General features: G+C 55.8%; 2 protein-coding genes across 4 annotated transcripts; both read right to left on the bottom strand.

Moving 5' to 3' along the window:
- Positions 1-245: 245 nt before the first annotated feature.
- On the bottom strand, positions 246-5,866 carry DGUOK (deoxyguanosine kinase). 3 transcript variants are annotated; one of them, XM_084499393.1, is made up of 7 exons: positions 5,363-5,866; positions 5,159-5,268; positions 4,879-5,045; positions 4,399-4,546; positions 4,192-4,307; positions 3,926-4,025; positions 246-475 (listed from the first exon to the last, which is right to left on the bottom strand). In XM_084499393.1, the coding sequence occupies exons 1-7, from the start codon at positions 5,718-5,720 to the stop codon at positions 449-451; spliced, it is 1,026 nt and encodes a 341-aa protein (XP_084355519.1). In that variant the 5' UTR covers positions 5,721-5,866; the 3' UTR covers positions 246-448. The 3 variants fall into 3 exon arrangements, with proteins under 3 accessions (XP_084355519.1, XP_084355518.1, XP_084355517.1); XM_084499392.1 differs by lacking the exon at positions 246-475 and adding an exon at positions 2,995-3,752 and having other exon boundaries at positions 4,897-5,045; positions 5,363-5,865; XM_084499391.1 differs by lacking the exon at positions 246-475 and adding an exon at positions 2,995-3,752 and having other exon boundaries at positions 5,363-5,841.
- An 88-nt stretch (positions 5,867-5,954) lies between these two features.
- Positions 5,955-9,339, bottom strand: ACTG2 (actin gamma 2, smooth muscle). Its single transcript, XM_084499390.1, has 9 exons — positions 8,932-9,339; positions 8,018-8,189; positions 7,802-7,930; positions 7,606-7,716; positions 7,216-7,300; positions 6,971-7,132; positions 6,697-6,888; positions 6,298-6,479; positions 5,955-6,196 (listed from the first exon to the last, which is right to left on the bottom strand). Exons 2-9 carry the CDS (start codon positions 8,141-8,143, stop codon positions 6,053-6,055), a joined length of 1,131 nt encoding a protein of 376 aa, XP_084355516.1. The 5' UTR covers positions 8,144-8,189; positions 8,932-9,339; the 3' UTR covers positions 5,955-6,052.
- Between the last annotated feature and the right edge of the window lie 2,470 nt (positions 9,340-11,809).

Consider the following 11,809-nt stretch of genomic DNA (forward strand, 5'->3'; position numbering starts at 1 on the left):
CTGGTCCTGGTGCTGCCAACCACCCTCCCCCCCCCCTCCCCCGGGAGAGGTGGAAGGACGTGGGAACAGAAGCACATCCCTGAGGCCATGAGGATGAGCCCAGGGCATGCAGGGACCCACCAGCATTTCTTGCCCCATGGCACAGGGAGACCCCGAAGAAGCCCCTCCGCTGCTACTACTGGCCCCTGCAGCATCTTCCCAAACCACTTTTTAAGTTGCAGTGATGGAGAAAGGCAGCCCCAAAGTCCAGGCTCACAGATGTATTTAATGGCTTTTTCATAAGGGCAAAGGCCTCCCTGCTGGGAGGTGAAAGGTCTGATTTACAATGCAGGGACGGAAAGTGGGCTAAGCAGGACTTGGTGGTCCTCAAGTTCAGCTGCTCTCAGCCACTTCAGCTGTCATGTTGCCTGCAGTTTTAAGGTAAAATCCTGCCAGTTTGGGCAGCTACTCATCCACCTGCAGTAGAAGTGAGGCCCTGAAAAGCAAAGGAGGAATACTTTTTGAGACCTAGAAAGCCAAGCACGGAGCATTGCCCCATCCCCACCTCTTGGCTTAAAGCTTTGCCAGGAGCAAAAACTCCACTCTGAATAACCAAAAAAGCCAGGAACTCCTGCAAAGCTGTACACAAGGGACCAGGAAGGGCCACTCTTTGCCAACCTCTGTGGTTAAGAACCATATATGCTATATAATAAATCATCCCACTGCAACCACCCCAACCAGTAAAACTAGAAATGAGGGAGCAAAGTGCTGTGATCTTGGTCTGGTATGCAGATACAGAAACTGCCACAACTTGTTGGCTTAGTAGTTGGTGCCTGGGATGCTTGCCAGGTTGGAGTGGCCTAGGGACAGGGCTGACCCTTGTCACAAGGTCCCCCAATGACATGGGTCAGTGGAGTAGCACAGTATTTTGTCCTTTTAACACCAATACTTGACGGAAGAGGCAAATTTTGAAGAAAAATGAAGTACAGGAGACTTCTCATTGCCTTCTGACACACCCTCACTGTCACCTGCCATGTGGTGGTGCTTTGATGACACCCCAAGGACCAACTGAGATTTTGGGGCAGAATAAGCAATCACAGCTGCCTTTAAGGCAACACCATTATCTTGTATGCAAACACCTTAAAAAAATGACGACAACAACAAAAACACCAGAAAGGTTCCTCCCCTGCCCTCCCCTGCCAGTTGTACTTTCTCACAGTGACAAGTCCCCACAGACAGCACGAATTGCCCCTGATCACCCCAAATGTACATGGTGGGGAGGACAGGGCAGCACTCACTTCCAAGTGAAGCAGTGACAACTTCCTTCCCTGCTCCTCACATCTTCTCATCACTCCAAGCCACTGGTGTCAGATTTGCCACCACCTCCCACCCCTCTCCACAGCCAGTGAGGCATGGGGGGGGGGGAGGGGGAAGAGGTACCTCACTTCACCCCCACTGCTATGGCTTCTTCAGGGACAGGGGGAAGCTCTGGAGTGATGTGACCCTGCCAAGGGCCCAACTTTGATTTCCAGACGGCAAGCCACAATTTCAATCAACCAGCATCTGCACCCTCAAACTTTTTGCAAAGCCGGGTGCTGGCACCCCTGCAAATCCTCAGCTTTTCCCAATTCCTCCATCCCTCCTCCCCATTCTTTTTTTTTTTTTATTATTTTTTCTTGTGGCTCCAGTCCTTGCAATACTTCAGGCTTCCACAGCTTTGCAACTTCAGCCTGCAGCACAACAGCAACTTTATGCAACTTTATGTCCATCCATCCATGCCCCCCTTGGTATATGGAGTACTACCTGGAAAAAAAAAAAGGGAGGGGGTGGCACAGAGCATGCCCCAAAAGTTGGAGGTTTGGTGCATGGCTGAGGAGCGGGACAGGGAAGGGATGCGAGGTGCCCCAGTTGGGCCCTGCAGCAAGAAGATGTACACTGCTGCAGTCACGTCCTTTGTTCTGCAGCTCCCACTCTGGACTCTGCTGGGGGCAAGGGAGGGACCCAACCCCCTGAAGCCTTGGGAGTCTAGGGGGTGGCTCTCCCAGAGGAGGGGCACACTGGTGGTGTTGTGGGGGATGCATGGGAATGGGGGGGTGGGGTGTTGGTGGGGGTCTGTAGAGGGTTGTTATTGCAGTGTTGTTCACAGCAGGTCTGTGTCAGCTTCCCCCACTCTGGTGTTACTGTAGGGTTGTCAGCTGTCAGTCAGTGCTAAGTTGTTCCTGTAGTTTTGTTGGTTGTGGGTCAGCGCTAGGTTATTGTACCATTGTCAGACATGGAGCTGCACTGGTTTGTTGTTGTAGGGTCATCAGTCATGGGGCTGTAGCAGGTTGCTATTGTAGGGTTGTCAGTTGTGTGGTTGCACCAGGTTATTATTGTAAGGTTGTCAACTCTGGGTTCACACTGGCATCCCCACTCTGTTGCTATTGTACGGTTGTCCATCACTGGGCTGTGCCATATCGCTACTGTAGGTTTGTACTAGCTGTACTGGTTGTCAGGTGTGGGTCCATGTCAGTGTCCACTCAGGTGTTACTGAAGGGTTGGTAGGGGGTGCAGGTCCTGCTCCACTGCTATCATGGGGTTGCTCAAGAAAACCCTGGGGTTAGCAACCTGGCTCCTGGCTCCCCAATCCTGGCACTGCACCTCCTCTCCCACCATACCCTGCCTTCCCCCCCCCCAAATACTGTGAGGTCAGGTGCCCCCTCCCACTTGCTCGGCCCCACCCCATCCCTGTTTATGTAGGGTCAGCCACACCACTGCAGCCACCCTCAAGTGTGCCTCACATTCCACTGGTGTTGGGAGAGGACCCCACAACCCAAGGGGCCCCCATAAAGGGGCCCCCACCACCTGGGCATCATCCACTGAGAAGACATCAAATCTGTTTTCTCCCCAGACCAGCACAGCCCCAGGAAACACATCTGGGCACCTTCTCCCCCCTGCCAATTAGCAATTCGGGGTCCCTAACTCTCATCAGCCATAACTGCTCAGGAAGAATAAAAATAGGAGAAACAACGCCCCTTTGACTAATTATTATTATTTATTGATGCATGAGCTGTTCCTGGCCCTAAAAACCCCTTAGGGGGAAAATTCACCTGGCCCTGGAAAAAGGGGGTTTAAGAGACTGAAGACTCCTGCAACATGCAACTTTCCATTTTCCCCAGAAAAGCAATCCTGGCACCATCCCCTAGAAGGGGGCTGCAGGGAAAGGGAGAGATGGGGCCAACACTCTCCCTGAGTCACTGTGTCCTCAGTGGGTGGCACTAGGGGTTGACTCCCACTCAAGCCTCAACTTCCAGACCAGTGCAGGGAGCAAGTTCCCCCCCCATGCCCCTTCCTGGTTCAAAGCACAGAAGAGCTTTGCAATGTTTTCCTTTTAATTTAGGGGGGGGGGGAACAAAAATGTAATAGGGTTTTGATGTAACTGAAACACATGTAAAAACACAAAGTTTTTTTCCTTTGTAATGGAACCAGCACATTCAACCCATGCTGCAGAGCAGCTGTGGATCCCTGCTGAGCAGCAACAGATGTGTTGGAGACAGCAGCGCAGCAGGGCATGGGTCTCCCAGTGTGTCACACTGCACCTCCTAATACTCTTTTAAAAGCATTCCATGCCACTGGTGGAATAAATACACCTCTAGCCCCCAAATGGAGCAGTACCCAGGTTTGTTCCCTTGTCTTTGCAGCAGGGTTTGGTAGTTCTGGGGGTGTGGGGCTCAGAAGGGGTCAGGGTGTGGTGGCACAGGTTTGTTTTGCAGTGAATTCACAAAAGACTCTACCTGAAAAAAAGAAAAGGTGAAAAGAGGGAAAGGATGTTGTGATGGCAACCAGACAGAGCATCCCTGGTCTGTCACCAACTTTGCTTCTTCTACAGAAGAAGCCTGGAGGTCAGCACGATCGATGCTGACTCCAACTCCAGCCACAAAAGAGCCCCAACATGCACTCCACACACCTGCGCCATCAGGATGTCCTGCATGGCTGCATCCTGCTCAAAGTCCCCATCAACATCCAGAACCAGGATGGGCATGTGCCTCATGTCTGCAAAATGCACCCTGTACAAGAGAGAGGAGGTCAAAAATAAGGGATATCCAGGGCTGGGTGCCCAATGGCATTGCCTCAAGACGATAGAGCAACCCAGTCCCCCAAACACTCCGATATTCACGGGTTTGGAGGAGCTGGATGTCATGGCGGCCCTGTGCCATCCCCACCAGGACTCACTTGGTGCTCCTTTCCAGCAGCCAGTGTTCATGCTGCGTGTGGAGCTGCTGCAGGTACAGCAGCTGCACACCCCTCTCCTCCACCCTTGCCCTCCGCTGCAGCCGCTCCAGGCACCTCTGCAAGGCAAACACAGTTCAAGCACCTGAAAAAAAAAAACACAAATAGAAAACACGTCCCATATCCCTCTCCTTCCACGGGCTCTGTCACCTGTGGGGTGGCCCGCAGGTAGAGAAAGCCATGCAGCGTGGCACGGTCACCCAGCTCTTGCAGGAGGAAGGAGTGCCACTCCTGGTAGATGGCCCACTCCAGCATGTCCAGGTGGCCGGTCTCAAAGAGATTCTTTGCGAAGACATACCTAGGGAGGGACGGAGAGGACAGGGTGGCAAGCCACAGGGAAGTCAGTACACATGGCACGACGTTGGCCAGTGTGGACCCTGTGAGCCCTGGAGCATGGTGAACACATCTGCATCTCCACACTGTAGCACAAAGAAACAGGCTCTATTCAGCAACCTCCAGCCACCTGAGCAGCAGCGCATCATTGCCCGAAGCACCCATGGGTACGTGGCATCATACAAAGCCTCAACATCGGCCAGGCTGTGATGGCCAATGCGTGGAAGCAATGGTGGGGCTGCTCCTGTCACACAGGACGCTGTACGGGACACAAGGGGTGGCTGTGGGGTGCCGCACCTGTCGCTGTACACGGACCTCTCGAACACCCGCACGGGTGCAGAGGGCCCTGCCGGCCTCTCCAGCTGCGCCTTCAGCCGGCCCAGGCACGAGAAGGTCTGGAAGGTGAAGGACCAGCGGGACGGCTCCTGGTACAGTCGCTGCAGGAGGTTGCCGGAGCCGGGAGCCTGGCGAGGGGGAGCGGGCGATGGCGCGGCCCCACGGCGGCACGCGGGGCCGTCTCCCGCAGCCCCCACTTCCCGCCTCGCCGCGCCCCGACCCGCGGCGGGGGGCTCCTCACCTCCTCGGCGCCCGCTGCCACCTTCTGCCACTGGGCCACCGGCTCGGCCACCAGGCGCCACTCGGGGAACGCCCTGCCCAGCAGCCGCAGGAACGTGGACTTGCCCACGGCTGCGGGGAGGGAGAGGCGCGGTCACGCGCGCGGCCGGAACCCCCCCGCCGCCCGGCCGCGGGTGCCGCCCCCCCCCCTCCCCCGCCCCGGTACCGATGTTCCCCTCCAGCGCCAGGCGCAGCGCGGCCCCGCACCGCCCCATGCCGCCGCTCCCGCCTCGCACGTCACGGCCGCCCGCTGATGACGTGGCGATGACGCGCGAAAGGACCGGCGGCGCTGCGCGCGCGCTCCCGCAGCGCCGCGTGACGTCAGCGCACGGGGAGGGGGAAGCGCCGCGGGGTTGGAGGCACCGGTGCCGGGCGGGGGCCCCGCTACGGGGCCGGGGGGGCTCCAGCCTCAGGTTTGGGGCCACCTCCTCAGAGACGGGGCCACCGCCGCGGGCTGAGAGCGTCGGCAGGGGATGGAGAACGTCAACGTGGGGCTGGAGGCGCCACCGTGGGGGTTGAGACATCGCTGTGGGGGTCGTGGGCACCAGCACGGGGCCGAGGGCATCGGTGTTAAGTCGGAGGTGACACCATAGGGTCAAGGGCACCAACGACAGATTGAGGGCATGAACATGAGCTTGGGGACACTAACAGAGGAACAGGGGTCAGGGCTCCTCTGCTCCTGCCCCATTACCCCTGCCTCCAATCCCAATCCCTCCCACCCCACAACACCCCAAAATCTCTCAGAAAAGGGGCAGAGCCTGGAGAAAAGGCTTTATTGCGCAGTGGGTGGCAGGGAGGAGCAGCAGGGGCAGAGGAGGAGCAGGGCGCCCCAGCCCAGGCACGGGGCAGGGGGTGCTTAAAAGCATTTTCTGTGGACAATGGAGGGCCCGGCCTCGTCGTACTCGGGTTTGCTGATCCACATCTGCTGAAAGGTGGAGAGGGACGCCAGGATGGAGCCACCGATCCACACCGAGTACTTCCGCTCCGGTGGGGCAATGATCTGCCAAGACACAGGCCATTAGGGCGGGATGGAGTCCACCACAGCCCCCAGACAGCCCCAAAGTGGGGAGGGTTGGGGGTTGAATGTTCCCCCCCACCTACTTTGATCTTCATGGTGCTGGGGGCCAGTGCAGTGATTTCCTTCTGCATGCGGTCAGCGATGCCAGGGTACATGGTGGTGCCACCAGACAGGACGTTGTTGGCATACAGGTCCTTGCGGATGTCAATGTCACACTTCATGATGGAGTTGTAGGTGGTCTCATGGATGCCAGCAGACTCCATGCCTGGAGAAGAAGGTGGCTGTCAGCTCTCCAGCCTTCCCCTTTCCCCCCCTTTCCCCTCTCAGTGCTCCCCAGAAGAGCTGCCTGTGGGCCCCTCCCACAGTTTGGGTGCATTTGGGGTGCATGCACTGTAGGGACACCCTGAAACACTGCTGCGGAGCACCATTGGAAAATCACCACCTGCATGCAGTTGTGGTAGGGTAATACTGGGTGGGCTTACCAATGAAGGAGGGCTGGAAGAGGGTCTCAGGGCAGCGGAAGCGCTCGTTCCCGATGGTGATGACCTGCCCGTCAGGGAGCTCATAGCTCTTCTCCAGTGAGGAGGAGGAGGCAGCTGTGGCCATTTCATTCTCGAAGTCCAGGGCCACATAGCAGAGCTTCTCCTTGATGTCGCGCACAATTTCCCGCTCGGCTGCAAGAGACGGTGGCAGTTGGTTTCAGTGCAGATTCAGTGGTGGCTCCCAACCCCAGCATCCCCTTCCCCATCCCCATACCGGTAGTGACGAAAGAGTAGCCCCTCTCAGTGAGGATCTTCATGAGGTAGTCAGTGAGGTCACGGCCAGCCAAGTCGAGACGCATGATGGCATGGGGCAGAGCATAGCCCTCATAGATGGGCACGTTGTGGGTGACTCCATCCCCAGAATCAAGGACGATGCCTGGGAAGGGGAGAGTGGCAAGGGATGGGGCTCAACAGCATCTCAAATTGTCCCAGCTGGCAGATACCACACATGGTACTCACCAGTTGTGCGGCCAGATGCATAGAGGGAAAGCACAGCTTGGATGGCAACATACATGGCAGGGACGTTAAAGGTCTCGAACATGATCTGCAAGGAAGGGTGCAAAAGGCAGTGAGTTAGCTGGGGACATGGGTTCCACATTGCATTACACCAAAAGCCATGAGGCTGTGCATTGCACTGAAAATCACGTGGGTCAGTGCAGTGTGGACATTTGAGCCTGTGCACGGCCTGTGAGCTAACTGTGGAGATCTCTGCCGAAAAGCTTTAACCCCTGCCTGCTCCTGTCACTCCCCTGAACATGTCCCCCCCCGTGCTCACCAACTCCCTCCCCCCAAAACCCTCATGGGGCAGCTGGGTGGAGGGGCCGCCCCATGGCGGACACAGTGCCATACCTGGGTCATCTTCTCACGGTTGGCCTTGGGGTTGAGGGGTGCCTCGGTCAGCAGTGTGGGGTGCTCCTCAGGGGCCACACGTAGTTCATTATAGAAGGAGTGGTGCCAGATCTATGGCAGGCAAAGAACAAGTTGGGTCTTCCCATGGGATGAACCTGGAGTCATTGCCCGCTCCCTGTCCTGTGGAGGTTCTTACCTTCTCCATGTCATCCCAGTTAGTGATGATGCCGTGCTCAATGGGATATTTGAGCGTGAGGATGCCCCTCTTGCTCTGTGCCTCGTCACCCACGTAGCTGTCTTTCTGCCCCATGCCTACCATGACACCCTAAGACCACCAGGAGAGACAGCCACATTAGCCTTATTTAAGCAATTAAAGGAAGGAGCAGAGCTGAGAGACCCCCCAGGTACCCACCTGGTGCCGAGGCCGCCCCACGATGGAGGGAAAGACAGCTCGAGGGGCGTCATCACCGGCAAAGCCAGCTTTGCAGAGCCCGGAGCCGTTGTCACAGACCAGAGCAGTGGTCTCCTCCTCGCACATGGTGGGGCCGGGAGAGGCTGGTGTTCAGGGGGACCTGGGGGAAAAGCTGGGGTGGGGGTGGAGGGAAAAAGCATTAAATGCAGCGGTGAGGAGAGGGAGAGACAGGGTTACGCTGTGCTACTAGGTTGGGCTTTTGATGACTTGAGGGTTTGAGTCCTTTTGCTGCAGGGGAAGCTTCAGCTGTAGAGATGCATGGCTCTGCAAAATCCTCCACAGGCCACGATGCTCAGAGTGGGGCAATGTTCAACCCCACTGCCAGTACTGCTTCTTCCTCCTGTGCCATCTGATGACCAAAATTGGTTCCAAAGCCTCTGTGCCATTGGCTTGTTGCCAGGGAGCTCCAGTGTTGCTGTCCTGAGCCAGTGCCCTTTGAGCGGGCAGCAGGGAGGCAGGCAATGCCCTCTTGTCCAGTGGCTCCCAATCCCATCTCAGTGGCAGCAGGGCCCCTTGCAGCCTTTCCCAAAAATGGGAAAAAATGTTCAGATGCACTCTGCAGACTGGAGGAAAGCAGGCAAATAGCCCAAAAGTATAATAAAAAAAAAAAGAGGGAATTTTCCATGACTGGAAATGCATGACCCACTTTGGCTGCAGCCCAGCTTTCTTCAGCTCTGCGGAAGACCCTGGCCAGAGGGGTCGTGCTGGGTTTTGCACCTCCCTGTGCTGTGCAAACTCAGCTGAGACTACTCCAGAAGCCCTAGGGCACCCCAAAGCCTCTGGGGGAAACATAGAGTGTTTTTTTCCTTCCTGTTCCTGCAAGCAAAGAGAAATCAGTTCTGGGCAATACTCACCACGGACGCAAGAGCTCCTTTCCTCTGGGACCGAGTCCTGATGTGCCGTTGGTATAAATACCAGCAAGCCCGTGAAACCTCAGAGGCGGATCCTCTCTAAACAAAGACCCTAAATAGGCTAAGTGATGGTGTGTTAGCCATATGGCCATATAAGGTGTTTTATTGCATTAAATTGACCTTGGGCTGATGGTAGGACCCAGCACAGTTAATTATTATAAAAAAAAAAAAAAAAATCTATGTGGGGATGCTTGGGAGGCAATAACCCATTGGTGAGTCTGTTCCTTTTATGCTATGCTTTGATAAACAAACTAGACACAAGTCCTTATAAGTGACGTTCCAGCAAAACTGAAATGGAATTACCTCCAGTTCATGGGGCAACATCTGATGGCCTTTGGCCCTCTCTGACCCTGTAGGGACCAACCCTGCCTGGGAGGGAGGTGGCCTTGGGGGGGGGGGGGGGAGGAGGAGAAGGGGTTGTGCTGTGCATTTAGCATGCCTGAGACACCAAAACCACACCAGGTGATGGGGCTGGTGTATTGCAGCCTCCAAGGAGGCACTGGACTTGGTCCCTTGCACCCTCAGAATCCCATGCTAGGGAGATGTTCCTCCCTGAGACTTTTCCCTCTCTTTTTGCTCCCATCTTTGAGCTTTTGGGGTGCCAATACCCCATAGCAGCTGGAAGGAGGCAGGCTCAGCAATGTGCAAAGCCAAAGATGCTCAGGGTATCATCTACCAGCTTGCTGGTAGCATTGCCCACATCCCAGTAGTTAAAAAATTCTGCTGGCACTGCACGTCCTGGCCACAAATCCCCTCATCACTGAGCCTGATGCTGTTCTTCAAAGCCCAGCCCCACACCTTTGGTGTACTTAGCCCTCATACCCACTCCAGGAGGGTTTAGAAGCAGGATGAGCACAGCCCACCCTAGGGGTGGTGTGTGTTTGTGTGTGTGTGTGTGCTGTCCCTGAGCCTGCTGCCTCTTTGCAGCATAGGGGCTGCCTCTGGGGCAGGCAATGAGCCCCTGCCTCCTGCCCCACCCCGCCCAACCAGTGTTTGCTAAACTCCCTGGTGCCTTTTTAAGGGCAACAGTCCCATTCTGGGGCCTCTCCCCCAGCTCCTGGGGCTGGGAGGAGGCAGTGGAGACACCCTGGAACTGCCACCAAGAGTTATGGGGTTGGAAATGGTGAAACTGATGCACAGGGCAGTCAAGGCAGGTGCCGCATCCTGCTTTGTGTCATCAGGTCCCGATCCATGCTCAGGGCAGGAACGCTGAGGCGCTGGTGCAGCAAACTCAAGAGCTGCAGAGTCACTCTTCCAAAACGGACACAGGAGTCCTGACACTCCCTCTGGCCTCAGAGCTGTCACTGTATGGGCCATAATGGGGACAGTGTCTCCCTAGCACAGCCACCTCAGACACACGTCTAACACTGTCCCACATCAGTGGCTCTGCCCTGGTAATTCCCCTTCACTGGTGGAAACCTCAGCTCATTTGGGCTGGATTTTTCCCCTGGACCCTGGCTGTGCACTTGTTAGTGTTCTCACTGCATGTTCCCAGCTCAAGTAGGGAGCCCACTGCAGCTTCACATCCTAGCCTAGGTCCCCTGGCCTACTGCCAAGCATGAGGTCACTGAGGCAAAAGGTTGCCATATATGACATTTTGGAAAAAAAACACACACACAAAGAAAAACAACCCACAACCAAACAGCAGGGTGAGGAAAAATAAAGCTGGATGAAAGCAGCACAGTTGCCAGGTCCCAGTGTGTCCATACATGCAGCCTGTGGAGGTGGGGGACCACAGCCACATGGAGCTGGTTGCATGACTGTCCCACCATGGGAAAATGGGGGACTGTGCCCAAACTCACCAAGCCATTTCCATGTGTGGGGCTGCAAACCATGGGGCCACAAACCCCCACTGTGCCCCTGACAGCTGGGTACAATTCCCAGGTGTCTCAATCTCTCACTTTTCCCAGGGACATGCAGGTTGTCTCCACGTTGCAATACTCCCTGTACCAGGACCTGAACCATCCCAAAGCCTCAGTACAAGGGGTTTAAAGCCAGGACTGCTGCAGCAAAGCTCTGAGCTGGAGCAGGCGCACAGCCTAAAAAGGAAAGATTCGGCCACCACAGCCAATCCAGCCGCCAGCCCTGCTGGCGTTTGGCTGTCCCACAGCTGCAGGGGGAGACGCCGGCTGCCCTGGGATGCTCACAGGAACGCTAAGCATCCCACGGTGCACATAAGGCTGGCCTGGCTACGATGAACGTGGGAAGCGGGGGGGGGTGGGGGTGGGTGGGTACAAAAGCCGGCCGCTGAACTTGGCTGGGAGATTTCGGACCTCCCTGTGCACTGCCGGCCCTCAGCACCTCCGTATATGGGTAACATTTGTGCTTTAAACTACTCCAGCCTCCTCTCTGAGGACAGAGAAGCCAGCAATGGGAGCTCTAACATGGATTTTAGTCTGTTCCAGTGCCCGAAGCTGAGATAAGCATTGCTCCCTGCCTGAGAGTAAGCCCCCCAAAACATTCAGCCCTCATTGTTGCAGAAAACAAAAATTCCTGCAAATCACGGTTTCATTTAGGCTTAGCTCATACCAAATTCAACCTCATTTTGAGTTATCTTAAGGTATAACAGTCACATCTGCTCAAACGCTAGCAGCCCTGCCACAGCTGGACAGATGGGACAGCTTGGTGGGACACGGGATTTCAGAATTAATTCCAAAGCAAAGAAACAATGACTCAGTGACCCTAAGTGCAGAAATGCAATTTAAAAAACACAAAAACAAAAAAAACAGCTCTGCGGGCAGGGCAGGGTGTGAGGCAGCAGCTAGCCACTGACATGAGAAGTGCAACTTCTGTGTGGGGCCACACTGCAAGGAATTTGGAA

Source organism: Aythya ferina, assembly GCF_964211825.1.
Source record: "Aythya ferina genome assembly, chromosome: 27".
Classification (NCBI taxonomy): domain Eukaryota; kingdom Metazoa; phylum Chordata; class Aves; order Anseriformes; family Anatidae; genus Aythya; species Aythya ferina.

Coding starts and splice junctions, on each gene's coding strand:
- DGUOK (XM_084499391.1), bottom strand. CDS start 5,720: ATGTCTCAACCCCCACGGTGGCGCCTCCAGCCCCACGTTGACGTTCTC. Junction 5,046..5,158: donor TGGCAGCGGGCGCCGAGGAG/GTGAGGAGCCCC, acceptor CCCCCTCGCCAG/GCTCCCGGCTCCGGCAACCT. Junction 3,753..3,925: donor AGGACATCCTGATGGCGCAG/GTGTGTGGAGTG, acceptor TCTTTTTTTCAG/GTAGAGTCTTTTGTGAATTC.
- ACTG2 (XM_084499390.1), bottom strand. CDS start 8,143: ATGTGCGAGGAGGAGACCACTGCTCTGGTCTGTGACAACGGCTCCGGG. Junction 7,717..7,801: donor ACTGGGATGACATGGAGAAG/GTAAGAACCTCC, acceptor TGCCTGCCATAG/ATCTGGCACCACTCCTTCTA. Junction 6,889..6,970: donor CTACTCTTTCGTCACTACCG/GTATGGGGATGG, acceptor CGTCTCTTGCAG/CCGAGCGGGAAATTGTGCGC.